At 44.2% G+C, this 21,724-nt stretch overlaps 1 protein-coding gene and 1 long non-coding RNA gene across 5 annotated transcripts in view; one reads left to right on the top strand and one right to left on the bottom strand.

Annotated features, from left to right (window-relative positions):
* Positions 1 to 21,724, bottom strand: part of LOC116870834 — a 103,727-nt gene that overhangs the window by 58,840 nt on the left and 23,163 nt on the right. For 2 of the 3 annotated variants that reach the window (XR_004383300.1, XR_004383299.1), the window contains exon 4: positions 2,553 to 2,612. The exons of the other annotated variant lie outside the window; for it this stretch is intronic. This is a non-coding gene — a long non-coding RNA (uncharacterized LOC116870834). Of the gene's footprint in view, positions 1 to 2,552; positions 2,613 to 21,724 lie in introns of those variants that run through there. 3 annotated transcript variants of the gene reach the window in all.
* The window catches only part of LOC116870832 (putative dimethylaniline monooxygenase [N-oxide-forming] 6), a 61,377-nt gene that overhangs the window by 28,020 nt on the left and 11,633 nt on the right, over positions 1 to 21,724 (top strand). The window contains exons 2-3 of one of the 2 annotated variants that reach the window (XM_032863004.1): positions 16,401 to 16,538; positions 21,315 to 21,503. In XM_032863004.1, coding sequence (XP_032718895.1) covers positions 16,407 to 16,538; positions 21,315 to 21,503 — 321 coding nt within the window. In that variant the 5' untranslated portion in view covers positions 16,401 to 16,406. Of the gene's footprint in view, positions 1 to 16,400; positions 16,539 to 21,077; positions 21,111 to 21,314; positions 21,504 to 21,724 lie in introns of those variants that run through there. The other variant, XM_032863005.1, reaches the window with a different exon arrangement.

Genomic DNA, 21,724 nt, shown 5'->3' with positions numbered 1-21,724 from the left:
ATTCTGTGAAGACTGGTTAAAGTGTTTATCACCTAACACAGGGCCCAGCCCTAGAAAATATTAATAATATTAAATATTAATTAGGTCTCTTTGCCATCATCTTAGATCCGTTCCCCAATCACTAACTGACAGCCTACTCTGGCCGAGCCACCATTCTAGAAGCTAGGACAGAAAAGCCGAGTTAGAAATGGTTCCGGTGTTCAGGCAGTCACAGTCCGGAATGTAACAGAAAACTGAAAAATCTAACTTTGCTTTCAATAAACAGAAACACTCATACACATCCAGCCTCTGTACTCTCAGTTACCAAAGATTTTTAGAAATTGCTAGTACCTGCTATCATTTTAGAGTTTAATGAAGTATGAAAGCATAATCAATCCTCATACAATCCTTTGACATGGGTCATCACAAGATAATTACTGTAAGTTTTATTATAAAAATAAAAATTCATAATATATTTATCTTTATCCTAAAGATACAGCTACAAGTTCAAGGTTTTGGGATAGATAAATTCTTCTATTTCCGTCATTGTGAATCTGGGCCTGCACCTGTAATCTTGTTTGGAGACAACACCCAAAGTATAAATGCAAGGACTTTAAGAATCAGAGTTTGGGCCAAGCAGCTTCCTGGCTCAAGATGCTAGAGGTCAGTGGTCCTCAGCACAATTCAGTGCAATGCCCCTTTTTGATAGCAAGTGTCTTGTAAGTTTTTCTTGTGTGTATACAAAATGATTAGAAAGTCCAATTTGCTGGCATTGATAAATGCTACTAGCCCCATAAAGTCAGTCTTTGCATTGGCTTCCAGAAGTGACTGGGAATCGGTAAGAGACTCTCAGTACCTTCTCTGAACTTTTCCTCATCCTGGTAGTGAGACTTCTCAATATGCAGCTTTTCAAGCTGGACACCGCAGGCATAACCCTTGATTTCTTTCTTTGCCTCATGCATTAGTTTGCTAGAAATGCCATAACAGGATACCAAGCCTGAGTGACTTAAACAAAAGAAATGCATTTTCTCACAATTCTGGAGCCTATAGGCACAATATGCAGGTGTCAGCAGCGTTGTTTTCTTGTTGATGACAACTTTTTCCTCCCTGTGTCTTCACATGGTCCTTCCTCTGCGTGTGGCTGTGTTCACATTCCCTCTCCTTATAAGGACACCAGTCCTATCGGATTGGGTCTACCCTAAGACCTCATTTGAACTTAAACATCTCTTTAAAGACCTGATTTCCAACCACAGTCACATTCTGAGGTATGTGCGTTAGAACTTCAACACAGGAAATTGGGGAAGACACAGTTCAGCCCCTGACCCCTCACCACCTGACTGTGCACAGTGTCAGCGAATGTTTTCGCTTCCCTCTACCTCCACCATTCAGTCTCCCCCGTGGTTCCAGGAGCCTCCTACATCATGTCTCTGCTTCCGTTCCTGCACCTTCCACTTCCTGTGCACCAGCAGGAGTGATCTTTCTCAAGCATGAACGGGATCTTGTCACCGCCATGCTTCGACCCTTACAGTGGTTAACCATTGCAAGTAGTACAAAACCCAAGTCCCACCATGACCTACAAGATCCCACTCTACCTTCAACCCCATCTGATACCTTTCTCCTCCTTTTCTCTGTTCCCGTAAGCCTTCTTTCACACTACACTCACTCCCATTTGAGAGCATTTGTTCTCTCTCTCTGCCTGAAATGCTGTATCCCAAGATTTCTGTGTAGCTAGCACTTTCTTATATTTTGATTTCAATTCCCATAGGGCAATCCCAAAATGAGATGTCTTCCCTGGCCACCCAGTTCACATCAGCACAACTCTCTTTCAGATCATCCTATTTTATGTCCTTCTTGGCACTTTTACTTCTGAAATCATCTTATTCAATTTTTTACTTGTTTATTCTCTTTTTTAAAATTTGTATTCAATTAACATATAGTATATTATTAATTTCAGAGGTAGAGCTCAGTGATTCATCAGTCATATATAACACCCAGTAATCATTACACTGTGTGCCCACCTCAAGGCCCATCACCCCCTCCCCTCATCCCCTCACCCTCTCCCCTCCAGCAATCCTCAGTTTGCTTCCTATAATTGAGTCTCTTATAGTTTGTCTCCTTCTCTAATGTCATCTGGTTTTATTTTTCCCTATGATCCTTTGTTGTGTTTCTTAAATTCCACATATGAGTGAGATCATACGATAACTGTCTTTCTCTGATTGACTTGTTTTGCTTAGCATAATTATCATCCCCTTTCTCATTCACAACTAGGATCTGAACATAAATACTGCCTGTTTTATTCTCCACAGTATCCTCAGTGCCTTTGCATATAGTGAACTGTTAGAGAATATTTATTAAAGTAATCAATAAATCTGCATGTATATTGACTACACACACATTAATATACATTCTTAATACATATTCATTTAAATAAAATTATTTAATATGTTCCTTTTAAAGTCATTTTTACTCAGTAAAATAAATAATATTGTTCATTACTAACCCTCAAATTGTCATATATTCATTATGTAAAATGATACTTCCATTGGCATTTGGGTAACACAAAACAAATTTACTTTTGTTGCTCCTAAGTATTATGGTTGCCTTTCATCAAGGAGACTAGCATCCAAATCAACCTATCATAACAAATTATGTCAATAATTAATATTAAATCAACAAATCTTAGGTGTTTTTTAAACACCTTCAAATATCCAATCTACTATTCTTGAAAGAAGGTTTAAAATATGTAGAATGATAGACCAGGGTAAAGACAAATTTGCACTGTACTTGATTCATTCACATTTATAAAAGTAATTGGGAATACTTAGAAGTTTATCTTCTTGAAACAATCCCTTTTTTCACAATTATACCAAACTGAAGACATTACTCTTTTTGATACTATTTGAGGGTTAAGAGTCAACTAATGAAAGGAAACCCATATTCCTAAGTCATGTGGCAAATCAGCTGCTGGCTGAGGTCCAGGGGCACATGATTAACCTGGTTCACTATTCTCAGCATCTTTAGCAGATATCCTCTGCGTTCTCCAAGCCCCTTCAAGTTGACCTTGTCCTTTTCTTAAGAAGAGCGTGTAAGCCGGCCAGGACATGCTCCCTGCCCACATCACAGAAGAGGAAATACACAGGAAGGAGTGGTACATCCAGAGATCTTCCAGTTCCCTGGCAGGGTGTGGGCTAATCCTCACCACAAAGCATCGGAGGGAAGCACCTACAATCTAGAAACCATCTCTCTCTCTCTCTCTCTCGACAGTTTCCTTGGGTTAAGATAACACTATTTAGGGGCGCCTGGGTGGCTCGGTGGGTTAAGTCTCTGCCTTCAGCTCAGGTCATGATCTCAGGGTCCTGGGATCAAGCCCTACATCGTCCTCCTTGGCTTATGCTCTCTCTTGCTCACAGTCGCTCTCAAATAAAATTTTAAAATCTTTTTGTAAAAAAGATAACACTCTTTAAAAAAGGAAGTTCTGACTATGATTTCTAATCTTTAGATGGTGCCTACACCGCTCGAACATTTTCCTGTAGCCGTTTGTCTCTATTGTATTCACAGCTTCTCACACTCAGTTATCAGTTTAAGTTCGGTTGAAGCGCTGAAGATAAAGAGGTCGCTAAGTTGGAAACATAAGCTGGTCAGGATAATTGCCTATTTCTGATTGCCAAAAGGATTATGCTGTAATACTATAACCGATGTGGAAATCCATAGCCTCCTGCATGTTGTGTAACTGGGTGGGTGTCCAACAAACAGAGATTTCAATTCTGCTTGAGTCCACGACACAGGTATGTAGAAAGCCTAAGGTACTCCCTGACATTGAAAAAACCATGGCGGTAATGAGGCTTTACTTAGAAGTTACGGGCTTGTCCTTTGGCTTTTGTGCTGCTTAGAATATTTTCTGTGTCACTCAAATATCCACTGTTTTCATCTTTCTTCTGCTTTCACATCAATCCCAATAAACGATCTGTAATTCACTCTTTTTTTAAAGATTTATTTATTTATTTATTTGACAGACAGAGCTCACAAGTAGGCAGGGAGGCAGGCAGGGGTGTGGGGAAGCAGGCTTCCAGCTGAGCAGGGAGCCCAATGTGGGGCTCGATCCCATGACCCCGAGATCATGACCTGAGCCGAAGGCAGAGGCTTAACCCACCGAGCCACCCAGGCGCCCCTGAAATTCACTCTTAATAAAGATTTCTGAAAACATAACCTCTCCTATGGAGAGTATATGTCATCTCTCTTCTGGGTTACTGGTCCTCTAACTCTTGATACAGGGGAAGCTAGGATATCAGCTATAGGCTGGTGTAAAGGGAACAAATCCCCCAAATCATGTAGGCCACAGGCTTAAGTACCCAACCAGCTGGTCCCAGGATTAACATCACAGAAAGGTGGCCAGTGATTAAAACAAAATTCCAGTTTGCAACTTAGATCAGCTCCTCGTTGATATCCATGAAAAGCACAAGTTGATTTTTTGGTCTTAGCAATAACAATGACAAGGTGGTGAGTCTCTAGGTAGTAGCAATAGTCGAATTCTTGCAGACATTTCTGGAAGAACACGGTGACTCCAGATGGCCCATCCATTTAGAGGCCCACCAGAAGCAAATGGCATGTCGGAGAGATTCCGCATCTGGTTGAAGAGGAGAGAACATTGCCAAGAACCAGACAATATCAGAGCCCCAATCGAGTGGCCTAAGGATCAGAACAGAAGTTCAGCTCTGATTTCAAAGCGAAAGAGGGTAAAAGTCCAGTCATAGAAAATGGGTGTGTTAGTCCAGGGTTCTTCCAGAAGGAGAAGCCAAGACAGGACTAACCAAGCCAGGATTTTATTAGGAGAAAGCCTACCTGTGAAAGGTAACAGGGAGACAGCAGAGAGACAGGAACAGCTGTCAGGTAGGGAGGTGGGTCTGCACAAAGCAGGGGGAGGACAGCTGGCTAAAGAGTCCTTGGCCGCTGAGCAGTCTAAGAAAGGTGTGTCGAGGCCAGGCCCTGGGAGAATTGCAGACCCGAAGTTGGGCATCAGATGAGTTCTGTGTCTAAAAGGAATAGACGTGTTCAGTGTCCCTGCCGCCCTCAGTGACCAGCTGCGACCAGCGCAAACAAGCACGCATGGCCTCAGTTTAAAGGCAGTGTGCAGTGAGCAGCTTGGGTCCTTGGACGGTGACGCCGCCCGTAGCTGGAAATCTGCGCTTTCTCATGGCTGTGGAGGGCCCAGTGCAGCAGGACTTCTCAAAAGGCTTGGTGAGGAGACCAGTGAAGAGCTTCTGTCGGACACTAGTATTACTAAAGCAAGACTCACCCCAGACGCTGCAGCTGGCCAGTGTGCGCTTCCCCCCGGGCGGTGGCCTAGCTCGAGGATCCGCTCAAAGAGCAGCAGCAAAATCAACAGATGGAAAGTTCTCTGTGTATAGACAAACGGGAGCCTCTAGGGGAAGGTGTAACTGGAAAATATTAATCCTCCTTTCCCAAACGTATAAAAATTAAAGGGAGGCACTAAACTATCAAGTTAAGACCCAGAGCTTTCAAATAAGAAAATAATAACTTCTTGAAAATTTTCCAACAAGATAATGGCGAACTCCTATCTAAGTGTGTGTCCCTTGCATCCTCAGATAACACTTGTCCTGTCCAGTGTTCCATGTTATTCAGTAACATTTCATGTTATCCCCCTGACCTCTTCTCAGTCAGTCTTCTTCCTGCAGAACAATAAACATAATACAGGAGGCAACATAATCTGCTTCGTTCTCAGACTGCTGATCTGCTGCAAATAGCATTTCGGTGCTAACGCTTCCAGCTCCAAAAACATTATTCTGTTTTCCAGTCCAAAAGTCTCAGTAAAAATGATAATATTTAGGAGAGAATTCATCGCAATTATTAAATGTTTATTACATGCTAGAGTCTATCCCAGGCCCTAGGGATCTACCAGTGAATCAGATAGAAATGGTCCCTACTATTACAAAGATTGCATTCTATTGGAGGAAAACAATCAATAAAAAAAATATAGAAGGGGCTCCTGGGTGGTTCATTGGGTTAAGCCTCTGCCTTCGGCTCAGGTCATGATCTCACGGTCCTGGGATCGAGTCCCACCTCGGGCTCTCTGCTCGGCAGGGAACCTGCTTCACCCTCTATCTCAGCCTGCTTCTCTACCTGCTTGAGATCTCTCTCTCTGTGTCAAATAAATAAGTAAATCTTTTAAAATATATATATATATACAAATTAATTGTTTAAATATCATAGAATAATAGAAAATAAAGAATATAATAATTAAAATATTTCAACTCATATTTCATGTTATTATACTTCTGGTATTATCATTATATATTATATGTAATATTCTGTTTCTTAAGATTTTATTTATTTATTTGACAGACAGAGATCACAAGTAGGCAGAGAGGCAGGCAGAGGGAGAGGGAGAAGCAGGCTCCCCGCTGAGCAGAGTCTCCAATGCAGGACTTGATCCCAGGACCATGAGACCATGACCTGAGCCGAGGGCAGAGGCTTAACCCACTGAGCCACCCAGATACCCCTATATGTAATATTCTTTTAAAGAATAAAAGAAAGACTGGAAATAAAGAATAAAGGGCAAAGAAAGTGATCTGGTCCAGTCCTCTAGCTTTAGTGACACAGGAAATACGCAATATTGATGGTGACCAACCCCAACAACCCCACCAGAGTAATGCATGCACTTGTCTCAATCTCTCCCCTCCACTGCCACTCTTCTCTGCACAGACACACCCATGAGAGATGACCTATGAATGCTGGAACCGTAGTGCCTCCTTTGTCCCCACATCTCCTGTGACTCCTCAATAGCTCATTATCAAGTTATTCACACTGAATCCCCGGTGCCCACAACTGGACTTGGCACGTAGTATGCATATATATTTTAATGAATGACTAAATGAGTTAGTGAATGAATTTAACTGAATTGAATAGCAGTCTGGGGAAACCAGGCTTGGTTGATACTAGGGGTTTTCAGCTATGGGGATGCCTTTGGTTAAGCAGTAAGTCATCTTTGTGGAGTGACTGACCTAATCTCCAACTCAAGAACCTTCTCAGCATCTAACTCACCACCTTTCCCGACTGCCCCCTCAGCCATGTCAGAAGGAAAACGTATGCCAAAATCCCATGGATTTAAGTGGATTCATAACCCGAAACTAGTTTCACATAACACAACAGATGTAGAGAATGTGTTTTGCAACCAATTCTAATGACAAAAAAAAAAAAAAAAAAAAATTTGGCATGGACATGCCTGAAAAGGAAAACATTGTGTATTATATGCAAAACAAAGGAAGAATGGGCCCAAGCATTCCTGTGGAAAGACATGACGTCTATTCTAAATCCTGTGGTACAGATAGTACCCAGGCAGATAGTTAATCACTGTTCTGTGTCACAAATAAGGAAACACTAAGAAAGGGGTCATCAGGTTAAATCCACATTTATTTACAGAGCTCCTGGTGAATACCCAGCTCTCCACAAGGTGCTGATGAAGATAAAATTAAAAGTATACATGATAAGAAATATGAAATCTCTCTGCACAGGTCATTAACATTCATGAGACCATTAGCAGACAATCCCTGGAAGTCTGCAACATTGAGCAGTGTGGGACACAGTGTTTGTTCTCTGGGAGCTCAGCAGCAGCGAGTGCAGGGGTTAGGAAGCCTTCTCGGGGACAGGAAAGTTTGTTCTGGGTCTTGATAAGACCATACAAGTCTTATCCGTATAAGACTTGTATGGACAAAATGAAAGTGGAAGGGCCCCCACCCCCAGCATCAGGAAGAGGAGAAAGACTGTGGTATGCGTGATGGGCATTCAGGTGTTAGACATCCCGGCAGGCAGGGTATGTGCAGAGAAATGATGAGAATAGTGTGATTGCCAGCGGGGTGAGGCTGTCACCCCCAACAGAGAGGCTCAACATGACGGGTGGATTAGGAAGATTAATTTCCCCGATACTATCTGAAGTCCCAATCGCTGAGAAAGACAAAGAAACGTGCTGCTACAGCGACAAGGATCAAGTTGAGCTAATGTTCACTGGTGAGCAGGGCGGTGTCAAGAAAGGGAAGCAGTCACTGGACAGAGGAAAAGGGATCCTGCCCTTCTGTCCCTTTAGCCTTCCTCCCATGGCCCAGGGCATCCTCCCGGCCAACAAGAGGGGTCACTGCAAGGTGATGTACCATCTGATCTGCTATTGGTGGAAGCTTCAGGAAAGGAAAGTCTAAATCTTTTTCCCTGTCTCCCTCCTTCTGTCCCTGGGATAAGACAGAACCAGGGAGGCATGGGCCCAGACAAGCGTGTACAGGAGTATGTCTGCGGTAAGAACAGTCCTGGAGATGTGAGAGAATGAAGCCAGAGATCCAGAAATAGTAGGAAATCAAGATCTCTGCATACAGTTGCAGATGCTCAAAAAGTCCCTTAAATCTAGCAAAATGCAATAATGAGAATCACAAGATATTACATGATATGGAAAATATCCCCAGAGCCTCACGCATTCTGCAATAATCATCTTGTCTGGCGAGCACCATGCTTCCCACACTTTACCAGGAGGTCCAAAGTAAATTCTTTCATCCCCTCCAAAACCCTAATCTGCTGCCCAGCGAAGCCAAGTTATAGGCACCCTGTGCAAACCACTCCTGCTCAGTTTGGTATCCAAACCACAGACTACTTATGGAATTCGAAAACTGGGGAGTCAAAGTCCATGAAAAGTCCAAGAGCCTGACCAGGTAGTTGCTGTTGTCCCATCATCTTGTAACAAACTTAATCACCTTGAAGGGAGGAGCGGATTTTACAACCCTCCTAAATTCTTTGCAGCCCCTTACGGAGGCAGAACTCTGTATTTCCAAAGCACACTAGAATCCCCAAGTAGCTAATCAGCCATTTAATAAAAATATACTTATTGAACACCAGCTATGGGCTCAGCAGTGCCCTTGGTGGAAGAACAGGAAGATCTTTGGTCTTTGAGGTAAAGAAGCTCACCACCTAAAGGTTGAAACAGGGCACAGTTAAAGAATAATTTAGAACAAAAACACACAAATGACCCACAGTTACTGGAAAGGTACTCAGCATCACCAATCATCAAGGAAACGCAAATCAAAACCACAGTAAGACTTACCTCCTTCCTATCAGAATGGTTTATGAAAAAGACAAATAATAAATATTGGTAAAGATGTAGAGAAAAGGGGGTCCCTGGCCATTGCTGGCGGGCATTTAAGTCGGTGTGGCCTGTCTGGAAAACAGTACGGAGATGCCTCAAAAAAGTAAAAATAGAACTACCCTATGATCTAGCAATTGCACTTCTGGGTATTTGCCCAAGGAAAACAAAACAGTAATTTGAAAAGATACACACCCCCATGTTCACTGCAGCATTATTTACAAGAGCCAAGATGTGGAAACAATCTAAGGTCCCCTGACGAACGAGTGGATAAAGAAAACGTGGTATCTATAAATACAATCAAATATTATTCAGCTATAAAAAAGAATGAAATTTTGCCACTTGTGACAATATGGCTCAAACATGAGGGCATGATGCTAAGTGAAATAAGTTATAGAGAGAAAGACCAATACCATGATCTCATTTATATGTGCAACCTTAAAGAATAAAAACAATTACCAAAAAAACCCCAAGCTCATAGACACAGAGAACAGATTGGCAGTTGCTGGAGGTGAGGAATAAGGAGCAGGGAAAATGGGTGAAGGGGTCAAAAGGTACAAATTTCCAGGGATTAAAAAAAAATAAGCTATAAATATGTAATACACAGCATGGTGACTTTAGCTAATAATACTGTATCATAGATGTGAAAGTTGCTGAGAGTAAATGTTTCAAGTTCTCATTATAAGAAACATTTTTGAAACTGACAGATGTTAACTAGATTTATTGTAATGATCATTTTGCAATATATAAAAATATTACACCATAGCATATACCTGAAACCAATATAATGTTATATTTCAATTATGCATTAATTTTTTTAAAAAGTATACTTCTTACAGTAAAAAAAAAAAAAGTTTAGAATGCTATAAAACTGACTAGAAAAAAATCAGGACGTCAGAAAAGAGTCTGGTGGAAACTGGAATTTTGGGAAAAGCTACTCACAACATCACCACCCACATAAGTGTCAAACCCTAAGCACGCTGGGAAACAAGCCTAATTGGAAACATTTGCTCTGAGTTACAGCCTTGGGGAAACAATTAGGGAAAAATATGTCTGCATTGTGTAAGAAAATGGTTCATCTTGGTAGACTTGTCTTTTAAAGTAGAACAGCTCAGGGGCACCTGCGTGGCTCAGTGGGTTAAGCCTCTGCCTTGGGCTGAGGTCAGGGTCTTGGAATAGAGCCTCATGTCAGGCTCTCTGCTCAGCGGGGAGCCTGCTTCCCCCTCTTTCTCTCTGCCTACCTCTCTGCCTACTTGTGATCTCTGTCAAATAAATAAATAAAATCTTAAAAAAAAAAAAAAGTAGAACAGCTCAATAAGTAAAATTGAGTCTTACAGAAGACTATTCCGCACTTACACTGTAGTAGTTTCCAGAAAACAGACCCTGATCTAAGACAGGAGCCACCAGAAAGAGAGCCAGCCATATTTGTAGAGGCTGAATGGGCTTTGGGGTTGCAATCTGAACTGGGGTAAGAGCATCTCTTATAATAAGTAAGGGGACCAGATCACTTCTCAATTAAGCCCGACCACTTCTGCGAGTGAGAGAGGGCACCAGTGATGAAGATGCCACAGCCGTTCCGAGACGGTGCTGAGTAAACCAGGATGCTTGGCCACTCTGCTTATGGAAAATACTCTCTCGACCCACCTGACCTTGCTCCCACGGTCAAAATTCCACCGTTAGAAATACATTCCTTTGGTTTAAGACACTGATGTCTCTTAAAAGCCAAATTGCCCTTTCCTGAGTTGCTTATCAACCCTTTCTCAGTCATTCACCACTAGCCTGTTTTTCAGATCCCTTGCAAAGAGACATCATCACCTGGAGAGAAGGCTTGGAAGGTTCAGAGGGGAGGTAAACCTTACCCTGACTCACACGCTCCACCCCCTGACTCACACGCTCCTCCCCCAGTAACACGCTCCACCCCCTGACTCACACGCTCCTCCCCCAGTAACACGCACGTCCCCCAGTCACATGCTCCTCCCCCGACTCACAGGCTCCTCCCCGTCACACGCTCCTCCCCTGACTCACACGCTCCTCCCCCAGTAACACGCACGTCCCCCAGTCACATGCTCCTCCCCCGACTCACAGGCTCCTCCCCCGTCACACGCTCCTCCCCCCGTCACACGCTCCTCCCCCGACTCACACGCTCCTCCCCCCGGCTCACACACCCCTCGCGCTCTTCCAGGGGCGTGCTCACCCTCCCTGTGCGCTCTCACGGGCGTGTGCGTTGCTCCCGTGGTCCCTGCGACTGACGGGCTTTTCCTCTCTCTCTCTCTCTCCACTTTTTCTTCTCCTGCTTCAGGACAAACGCTGATGCAAACCTTCCTCCAGCCCCTTCCCGCGGGCAAACGCGTTGCCCTTCTGAGTTTGACAGACCCTTTCATAAGCCCCTGCCGCTGTGCGGGCCACCGTCAGAACGGTACCCGCAGCAGCGATGTGTGCGGCCTGCGCCCGTCCTTACGTCCTGCCGTGGTGCCCGACCTCACAAATGCTCCGGGCACGTCCACACCTTCCCCTACCCGTGCTCCCCTCGACAGCAGCGGCAAAGCGTGGCGGTCCCAGCACCCGTAGGCCGCGTGACCCTGTGCGTCTGAACCTGTCTCGGGCGCTCCCGTGTCGCGCCGAGGGAGCAGTGCAGCTGACTCCCCGGGTCCTTACAGCAGTACACGAATAACGGGTCTGAAACGCTTAGCTCGCTGCCTGGTACAGAGGAGGGAACAGGCAACACGAACGACGGCGGTTATCGCAGCGGTAAAGCCCAACGCTCCCGTCAGCACGGCGGGGAGCGTTTTACCTGCTGTGTCCTGGACGCGGCCGGACACGATGCACTCCTGGGGCCGGTGCCCTGCCCTCCTCTTGTTGCTGTCGCATCCCAGTGCCTCAGCCAGCGCCTGGCACACGGTTAGGCCCGGTTAATATTTGTGGGACAACCCTCCGGAGGAGTGTCTTCTCCATGCTTTCCGAAGTCGGTGTTCTCTGACACTAGTTTCATAAGCTGTTAGAGAAGACACACCATGAAGACATGAACGCTTGCTGGCTTAATTAACTTGAACAGCTCCGTTTCTTCATTAGTAAATTGAGAATCACGGTCATGATTATCCCACAAGGGTGTTAGGAGATAACGAACGGGAGGATAACACTTTCTAAATAGTTGTTGGTAGTCTACGTATGTTCCTTGATCTCAATCTGATCTTCGACCAGTTCTTGGAAAGTCTAGTGTGAACCTCAGGCTGCTGTCGCCTCAGTGGTTTGAGCTACAAAAAAACAGCAGGGTTCTTGGAGGACATGGAGAGCTGGGACCAACCAGGAGATAGACCCCCTGCTGGTGGGGAGGGGGAGGAGCCCTGGAAATACCTTCTCCCTGGTCTGAACCCATTTCCGCCTCCTGGTCCTCCATCACGCCCAGGGTCACAGCTGAAGAGGCAGCTCCAGGGCACTTTGAAAAATGTTTTCCGGTTGTTTCTGTCTTGCTCACTTTAATCTATCACATAACTCTGGGGACATTATCATGCATCTGATTAAGTACCTGAAGTACCCCCACTTGTATCCCCAAAGGGGCTGTGGGAACTTAGAGGGAAAGACCCCCGAGCTCATAACTTTCCTGATCACTTTCAAGTAATAGACATTTCTGCAGTCTTGTTAGGTCACAACTACACTCTTAATTCAGAAAATGGAAGATCTGGTCTCCCATGTGAAGATCAAAAACTTGGACTTCATTTAAAGTTCTGATCTTTTCTCTAGTACCTCCACCTGGGTCTGATGCCAAGGGAGCATAAGGTCCTGGAAGGGGGCCTGAAGCTTTTTTTTTTTTTAAACCACTTTATGCTTCCACTCTCCCTCCCCATGATGCCACCAGGAGAGGCTTCTGAAGCTCCCAGGAAGGCCAGGAAGGGAGTAGGAGGGAAGGGAAAGAGAGGTTTAAAAAAAAGCTCTGAGCAGGGGGTGGGGTGGGGTGGCTGGAGATCTAGTTTCATTGGTATTATTATATTGCAGCTTCCAGGTCTCTGGGCGGGCACATGTTTATAACTAGTTCTTACTTGTATGGATGTCTTGGCTTATACATTAGGGGCCCCAAACAATGGTGACCTCTCCCCAGTAGCTCTCTTGACCCAGAAGAATGGACCCTATCCTGGCAGACACTTCTGTAGCCCTAATAGACAGGACCTAATATGGCCCCATATTAGCTCTCTTTTGGCGAATCACATCGGGCCCCCCAGGAAACCCTTATATATGCTTTGTCTCAATAAACTCTGGGGTTCTGGCCAAACGCAACACAAATGCAATGCCCTATCACAGTTAGCCAGCCCAAATCCTGTCCTCTCGATTTCCCAGGCAAGATGAGGTAGACCAAAATTCCACAGAGCCCCTATCCTGCTCTCCAGGTGGTGGGATTGAGCCCCACAACATGTTTGTCTAAAGAAGCAGGTCTTTTGATTCCACTTCTTTGCGGAAAATGACACACAACACACCAACAGCTCTTCCCAAAGACACCTACTCCAAAGATTCTCTCTCATGTTCCACGCTCTTGACTCTTACATTCTCGGTTCTATTAGCTGCAACTTCCCATTTTCAAATGCTCTCGGCAGCAAACTAAGTCCACTTCTTGACAACTGGATGTCAATCAAGAAATCCTCTTGAGCAATTTCAATGCATTTGTGTCATCGCTGGCTTTTATTTCTACTTTTGAAAAGGTTTACTGAGGCTTACTCAGTGAATTAAGAGAGTCGTGGAATGTTGGAAGGACTTCAGTAATTATGTAGTTCAGTTTGTGCATTTTACAGAGGAGAGATCTGAAGGCCAGTAAGAATTACCACAAAATACACAACCAGGAGAATAAATAACTAAGGACTTACTGTGTTACTACTGGAGAAGAACAGAGAATGTTGGGTGGTCTAAGAATACAAGAATGGCTTCCACTTAACACCACATAAACCACTGGTCTAGACAGTACCTAGTGACACTTGGCACATTGTTCCCACCCACTTTGGGTTCCCTCCTCCAGCACAAGGACGAGAAGGCTAAAAACTATATTCCTAAGACTTCCTCGCAGTTAGGGTTTGGATGCGATTTAGGTTTTTCCCAGGAGATAGATACCTGGGCTTGGAAGGCAAAGGGAAGCAGAGGCTGAGTTTCTGTGACTGTGCTGATCTATAATCATTTCCCAACAGGTGTGTTTACATCAGCCTAACTCTACATCCCACTCCCTGCAGGTGTTGGGGTGGCAACAGCAGTTCCCGTCTCCATCGAAGGGTAGCTCCAGAGGCGTGATCTTATAAGGCCGGTGGCAGATGCACCCTGGTTTTTGCTCCTGGAGTCCTTCCATCTGTTGCATGAACCTAATTCCTGTACTAAGTCCCTTTCTTTGTGAAATAGAATGGTTACTGCTGTCTGCACTAAATCAAGAGTGATATGCATATAAATCACAGCATAAAATTCAAAGTTGGAAGGACCTTCTTTGAGGCGTCAAGTCTATAATCCATCAACAGGTTCCCAAACATCTATTTCCTAAATCTCTCTTATGTCTCTCTATTCTCCATTCCCCTGACACTACTCTACTCTAGACCCTCAGCGTCTCTGTTCTAGACTACTGAAATTAAGTCCTGGTACTCCTGATTCTAACCACTATCCATATGAATCTAGCTGTCTAGCTAGACATCTGTTCTGCCTAGCTTCCATATGGATCTGATCTTTTCTGATCTTGTCACTTCCTTGCTCAGAATTCTTGAATGGAACACGATAACCTAGAAGATGGTATCCAACCCATTGAGGGCAGCACTTCAATATCCTTCAGAATCTGGGCTCTGCATGTCCCATTTATCTTCTGCTATCCCCATTACCTATGGCTCCAGCAACACAGAACTAATTGTAGCTCAATCTATCAAGTTCTTGTACTTTTCTGTGAATTTGCACATAGTTTTTCTCTCTGTCATGTGTTCTTTGCTCCTTGACTACCTGGTAGGCCTCTATTCTTCCTTCAAAACTCCGTGCTCTTCTCACTTCCTCTTGAAGCCTCTCTTAGTCTTCTCTTAGGAGGATTCACGCTCCCACCTGAGGGCTGGCACTCACTAAATCAAACCTCCATTGCAACATCAATCATCTCTCACCATTAGACCATCTGCTTCTGGATGAACAGCACTGGGACTTTTCGTCTTTGCATCCCCAAGAGACTACTATAACACATAACGTGGTAAGTACTCAGAAAAAGGGAGGGAGGGAGGGAGGGAGGGAGGGCAGAAGGAAAGATGGGAAGCAGTGGCAGGGACCCAGAGACAAGACTCAGTGGCTTTACGGTTCTGTCCTCTGAGTTCACTAGTTTTACAAACTCAACATCTCCAAGTGTTAACTCAGCTCCTCACATCATGCCCTCCTACGTTTTCAGAAAATTGAGGGTTCTTTTCACAATTAGCCTAACAAACAGTCCAGGTGCACAGCCTCTGTTTATATACTCTGTAGTTCCAAAGCAAAAATTAATAAAAGAGCCATTGTTCCTTTAATCTTCCAGAGGTTTCACCTTACAGCTTTGGTGAACAGTATCAGTTACTTTTATTTTTTGGAACCAGAACCAGGGACCTCATTCTTGCCCTCCCTGTCCCTTTCTTCCTCTGCTCCCCGTCACCTCCCCTGGTCTGCTATCCCTACTGCACTCAGTCCTTCTCTTCCAGGTTTTACCAGGGCTCTACGCCATGAAATATACAAGGAAAAGGGAATTTTTACTTTAAGACTAATAACTCCTCCCCCTTCCTCAATTTTTACATCAAAAGACATTGTTAAACACCATCTTCTTCTACATTTAAAGAACTGCTATTTCTCTGGGGGAAAGGAAGGCAGCTCATTAAGACTAAGACCTCTTAGAGCCAAGCATTCAAAGTGAGTAGGGGTGATTTGGAACAGTGGGTTTCATACAGAAGGCTTGAGTTCTGGTTCCAACTCCTTTACTTATTAGCTGTGAGATGTCAAAGAAGTAATCACTAACATTCTTGGAGTGACTATTGCTACATTTGTAATGGAGAGCATTAGACTGATGAACTTCAAGGGCCTTCCTGCTCCAACATTCAATGATTCTGCTATTTTGAGCGCCTTGAATAAGCAGGAGAAACAGCCAGATTTATTATCTTACTATAGCAAAAGTGGTAAAAATGATGAACATAGCTTGTTAACGTGCATTTATGTTTTCTTGTGTTAAGGTGAGGATCCTGACGCACAAACCTTGACTGGTTCTTCCTACTGAAAAATCCCAAGTGTTCAGGGACACTCTTCTAAAGAAGCTCTCTCCAGGCCCTCCTTCCTGGCAACCATGGGGAAGAGAGTGGCCATTGTCGGAGCTGGTGTCAGTGGCTTAGCCTCCATCCGGTGCTGTCTGGAAGAGGGGCTGGAGCCCACCTGCTTTGAGAGAAGCAATGATGTTGGAGGCCTGTGGAAATTCTCGGTGAGTGGGACATTACTGGGATACCAACAGAAGGGAGATGGGTCACTCCGTAAGTCAAATCTGATCAGTTCTATTTGAACTTGGGTGGTAGGTCAAATAAGCTCCAGATCTGGAAAGTAAAATTTTCTCTCTCCCATCATGCTACTGTCCAATCACTTAAAACTACTTCATACTAGCTCAGGAAACATTGTTACCTGCATTGTTACCTGTTCTCTGCAGAGCCCAGATCTCAAGCCTGTAAAGGGCGCTAATGTCAGCAATTTGTAACAAAAACAAAAATGTACCACTGCCTCCCCCCATGTAACGGAATGGATTCTATCCCTGTTCACTACAGCTCAGAAAACCTAGGAACATGGTGGGGGGGCGGGGGAAGGAAAGGAAACAAAGAAAGAGAAAAAATTAGACCAGTCAGAAGTTCTGAGTTATAGTCTCAACCTTAGGTTTTCTGGAAAGATTAATTTCAGGCAAGTCACTTCTGTTCTTTCTGGACCTCAAATGCTCATTTGTCAAATGTCAAGGCGGGAGATTAGGTATCCTCTAATATGCCTTCCAACTGTAATGGGATGTGATGTTATAATTCACTATTATATTGCAAAGATATTGTAAGTTATGATAAAATGATTGTGCATGTTGTGTGTGTGACTATTGAATAGTTTGCAAACTCCAAAACCAGAGAGAAAAATGATTGCCTTTGCCATTCAGTCTCATTGTTGGACAAATGATATAATCAGAAAATATTCATTATAAAAACAATTTTTAAACTTTGAAAGCCAGGTCAGGGAAACTTCCATCCTTTCTGTCCTGAATTTCCCAGCCATTGTGATTGGATGTAGATGATACATATTTGACACGAAGACATCATATCCACACCATTCTCCTTGTAACCAAACTCTTCTTAGTTCTTGCCCAAACTACAACAATACATTACTCCAGTAGAATATATCAGTGCTAACTTAGGACATATTTGTTTTCATCTCAAGAGGTTTTTTTAAGGAGCACCTGGGTAGTTCAGTGGGTTAAACCTCTGCCTTTGGTTCAGGTCATGTTCTTAGGGTCCTGGGATCGAGCCCCGCATCGGGCTCTCTGCTCAGCGGGGAACCTGCTTCCCCCTCTCTCTCTGCCTGACTCTCTGCCTACTTGTGATCTCTCTCCCTGTCAGATAAACGAATAAAATCTTTTTTAATTTTTTTAAGTGAGAGGTCCTATAATCCTGGATGTGTCATATGAGATATAAGATCATTTCCATTAGGAAGTAATCAAGAGCTATTATTTTTTAAGGATGTGATTTTATTTATTTATATTTGTTCAGGGAGATGTGGCCAACTTAGCCCAAATCATGAAATGGTTCTCTATGATCTCATCAGCAACAATTAAATACTGCTTGAACATCTCTTTGGGCAGTTTTGTGCCAAGTACTGAGATGAAAAATACAAAGTAAGCCATAATACAGGTCCTTTGATAGAAAATGGGCAAAAATTTGTTTGATGGCAAAATCTTTCCTGAAGTCAAATGGTCAGAAAACATGAGTTGAACTTGACATTAGGCTAGTTATAATCTTCCTTTGTGCCACTCTGTGTTTCACTACAGAAGTTTTCTTGCCATTGACTACAGGGTGCTGTCCCAGATCTCACTAGAAGTGTTATGGAGAAAAATCCAAAACTCTACAAATTCCAAAATACATCTAGCCCTAAGAGTTTCAAATAAGAGGTTATAAAACTGAGCAACGAGATAGCCCTTGGTGGCCGTCAATTTAACAAATGAGTGCCTGGAGATCTAGAAGAGGGTGGGGGTTTGCTACGAAAACGTTAGCAGGTCAAGGAAACTTCCTGCAAGGAGAGCACGTAGCTGAGACTCAAAGGATGTTCTCAGACAGCAAAAGTAGAGGACTATTACGTGACACGACTCCAGAGAGTGACAGTCCCACTGCAGTCTGTGAATGGCACCCCACGGACAGTCATCAACAGTGTGCAGGAACAGGTGGGAGAGGTTTCTAGGTAGGAGCGACCAGCATGAAAGGCACGAAGGAGGCAGTGGACATGGTGCATCCAGGGATCTGTAAGTAACCAGTGCCAGGATCACCGAGTTTACTTAAGGAAGCAACAGACGACAGATTGGTACAATGCCAAGACTCTGGGTTATCTGCAAGACGGGATAGCTCTTTCCCATAAGGTCACTGGTTACAAGCAGAATTCTACTCCACAGCCCCGTGGGCATGTAAACACATAAAAATACTCTAAACTTTAGTCCCTCCATACCCTGCACCCGTTCTTCTTGTCTAAGAAATGTTGCTTGGTACATACAATCCACTCTGAGAAAGAGATCTTTAGAAATATGTGTTATGTAAGCTTTTGTCTTGCAAGTCCTGTTAGGCAGGACTTTCTTTCAGAAGAAAGAAAGAAACCTAATAATTCTGAACTTTTCACCGTGTGCTTTTTCCACAAAATGAAAACCAAACGAGGTTTAAACACTAGCAGGCTGCATGGGAGCATGTTTTAAGTTTCATATACTCCAAGATTAAGGTCTCACGTCCTCAGAAGACTTCCATGCTGCTGCAATACAAAAGGGGAAAACAGTGGAACCAGAACCATCTGGACGTTTGTTCCACTCACCCATTCATTTATTCACTCAGCAAGTATTTGGGGAGTGCACCGTGCATAGGCCACAATGTTAGGAAAGCTGCAGATAAGAGGTACAACAGGCAGCCAGCATTTTAAAATCAGAGAAAACAAGTCCTAGACTAACTATAATATCAGTGAATATGCGATTAGGCCAGTAAAGATGATCAGAGCTCAGTAGAGGTGGAGACAGGATGACTCCTAGTTGTTAAGAAAGAGACAACGAAAGGCATGATGGAGGGGGCAACTTTTGAGCGGGTCCTTGAGGGTATATTTGGACAAGGAGAAGTGGGATTGATGAGCAGAGATGGAATCTGAAAGAAGATCAGGGCAGACTGTTGACATGCATGCACTACATTCTCGAATTAGCCTCTGACCTCGCCCTCCGGTTGCCCCCGTTCCAGTGGGGAAGACGAGAGACATGGACATAGTCATAACCCAAGACAGGCCATGACAATGTGACCACGGCTGCTTGGATCTTTGGGTCTAGGGCAGCTCTCTCACCCAGAGGCAGAGTCTCACTTCCTTCGTCCCTGCTCAAACCCCATCACATGCTGAAACTAAAATATGAGCTCTCTGAGGCAATCGTCTGTTGTTATGTAATACATCTGTTTTCCTTGGGTGTAGACCATTCCTTCAGGGAAAATTCCAGGGGGCTGCAGGGTACACATTCTTCCTTCTCCTGTTATGATTGGCTGCGGTCAAGAGGCAAAGGAGCAGAGATTCATTCACGGTGGAAATAACCCAAGGTCTTTCTCTGTTTCCCAGCAGTCTTATGTTTTTGTTAACCAGTCCCCTGCCTGAAGCTCAGGCCTCCCTCCCTTCAATCCACACCTGAGAAAACTCCCTCCCATGTCTCCTTCCACAACCACCAACAAAAGGTATGGCTGTGGGTGAACGGGAAAGACTCAAACCTCAAAATCCACCAGGCACGAGCCATCACCCTTTTCCTGACCTTAGCAGAAATTTCAAAGTGAGGCTTTTACGAAAGTCAAAATCTCTGAGCCTGGCTATTTATAAGAAACACAACAACCGTGACTAGAAGAAATTTTATCTTCAAACAGAAGCCACAAGCAGCCCCACTCCAGACATAAGCCTGTCAGGTCTTTCTGGCACTTTTTGTCCGTGTCTTCTTGAGTTCAGTACGGGGCTACCGGGAGATGGAGATCTTGAATCCGGCAGGAACATGGCATTTCTTTGGTTTCCGAGGAAGCAGAGGCAGCCAGCTTGTTAAAGTACTTTCAAGGCAGCACATTGTGTGAACTTTTATTCTCCTTAAAACAGAGAGGAAATGTTTGTTTTTCCATTTAGCCTTCAACTACTTCTCAAAAAGAAAGCCCTTTTTCAGTGATGTGGCTTCACGATGCACTGGCAAGATTTAATACAAGTTCTGAGGCATCTGTTTCCTGTGTGTTTGGTGAGGGGCGAGGACCACTAACCGAGGACCACAGAACGGGTGCAGGGTATGGAGGGACTAAAGTTTAGAGTATTTTTATGTGTTTACATGCCCATGTGCTTGAGGGACTCCTCAAGCACAGAGTCCATTCCTGATAGAGCAGTGCCTCCCAAAGCCTGGTTCCTGGGCCAGCAGCCTGAGCATCGCCTGGAACTGTGGGAAATGCAGATTCTCAGGCCCCAGGCCAGACACACTGAATCAGACACTCTATGGATGGGGCCAGGAATCTGCGATCTAAGGGGCCCTTCGGCTGATTCTGACTAGGCCAAATAAACAAAGCCTCCACTTCAAGAGAAGGTTCTGTTGCTGGTCAATTGTTCACTGAGTGCCATGCAGCCCAGCAAGGAGATTCCAAACTACCACCTCCTGTGAACCGCTTAGTTGTGTTGTTATCGTCCTCGTTGCTTGGACATGAGCGGGAGATCAGAACCAGGTGCTGTGACTGGGAAAGGAAAGAAAACTCTACGAGACCACAAACAAGCTAACGCGGGGGTGATTCGAGTAAGAGAACTAAGGTGTAGGCCCCGCTCTGTGCCATGTGCGACGCTAAGCACTTTCTTTCCCACATCTTACAAGAGCTGTGAATTGTTTTGATGTCTTTTTTTTTTTAACATATTAAAAAGGTTTCAGTTGAACTAAAATTGAATTTTCACTGAAGAGAATGCCATGCTTGGCTCCCTTTTTGAGCTTTATCCTTCTTCCTAGAACCAAGCCGAAGAAGGCAGAGCCAGCATTTACCAGTCCGTATTCACCAACTCTTCCAAAGAGATGATGTGCTTTCCAGACTTCCCGTATCCTGATGACTTCCCCAACTATATGCACCACAGCAAGCTCCAGCAATACATAAGGACATTTGCTCAAAAGAAGAACCTTTTAAGATATATACAGTTTGAGGTAAGGGCCTTCTAACTGGTGCTGTTGATCTCAGTATGTTTATCCATTGCAGGGAAGCAAGGATATAATATTCTGCTCTAGAAATCAGAGTGAAATATTAGGAGAACTCGCCAATCCAACGTTGGTTTGGATTTTAAAGTATTTGTGTCTTCTTGTTTTTTTCCTCTGAACATGTTCTCCACTGGTCTCTGAGAGCTTTGAGAACGCAACAGAAAATACTA

This window comes from Lontra canadensis, unplaced genomic scaffold, assembly GCF_010015895.1.
Source record: "Lontra canadensis isolate GAN:19392208 unplaced genomic scaffold, GSC_riverotter_1.0 scaffold24, whole genome shotgun sequence".
NCBI lineage: Eukaryota > Metazoa > Chordata > Mammalia > Carnivora > Mustelidae > Lontra > Lontra canadensis.
The sequence above is the reverse complement of the archived record's forward strand: the minus strand, read 5'-3'. Positions and strand labels throughout refer to the sequence as shown.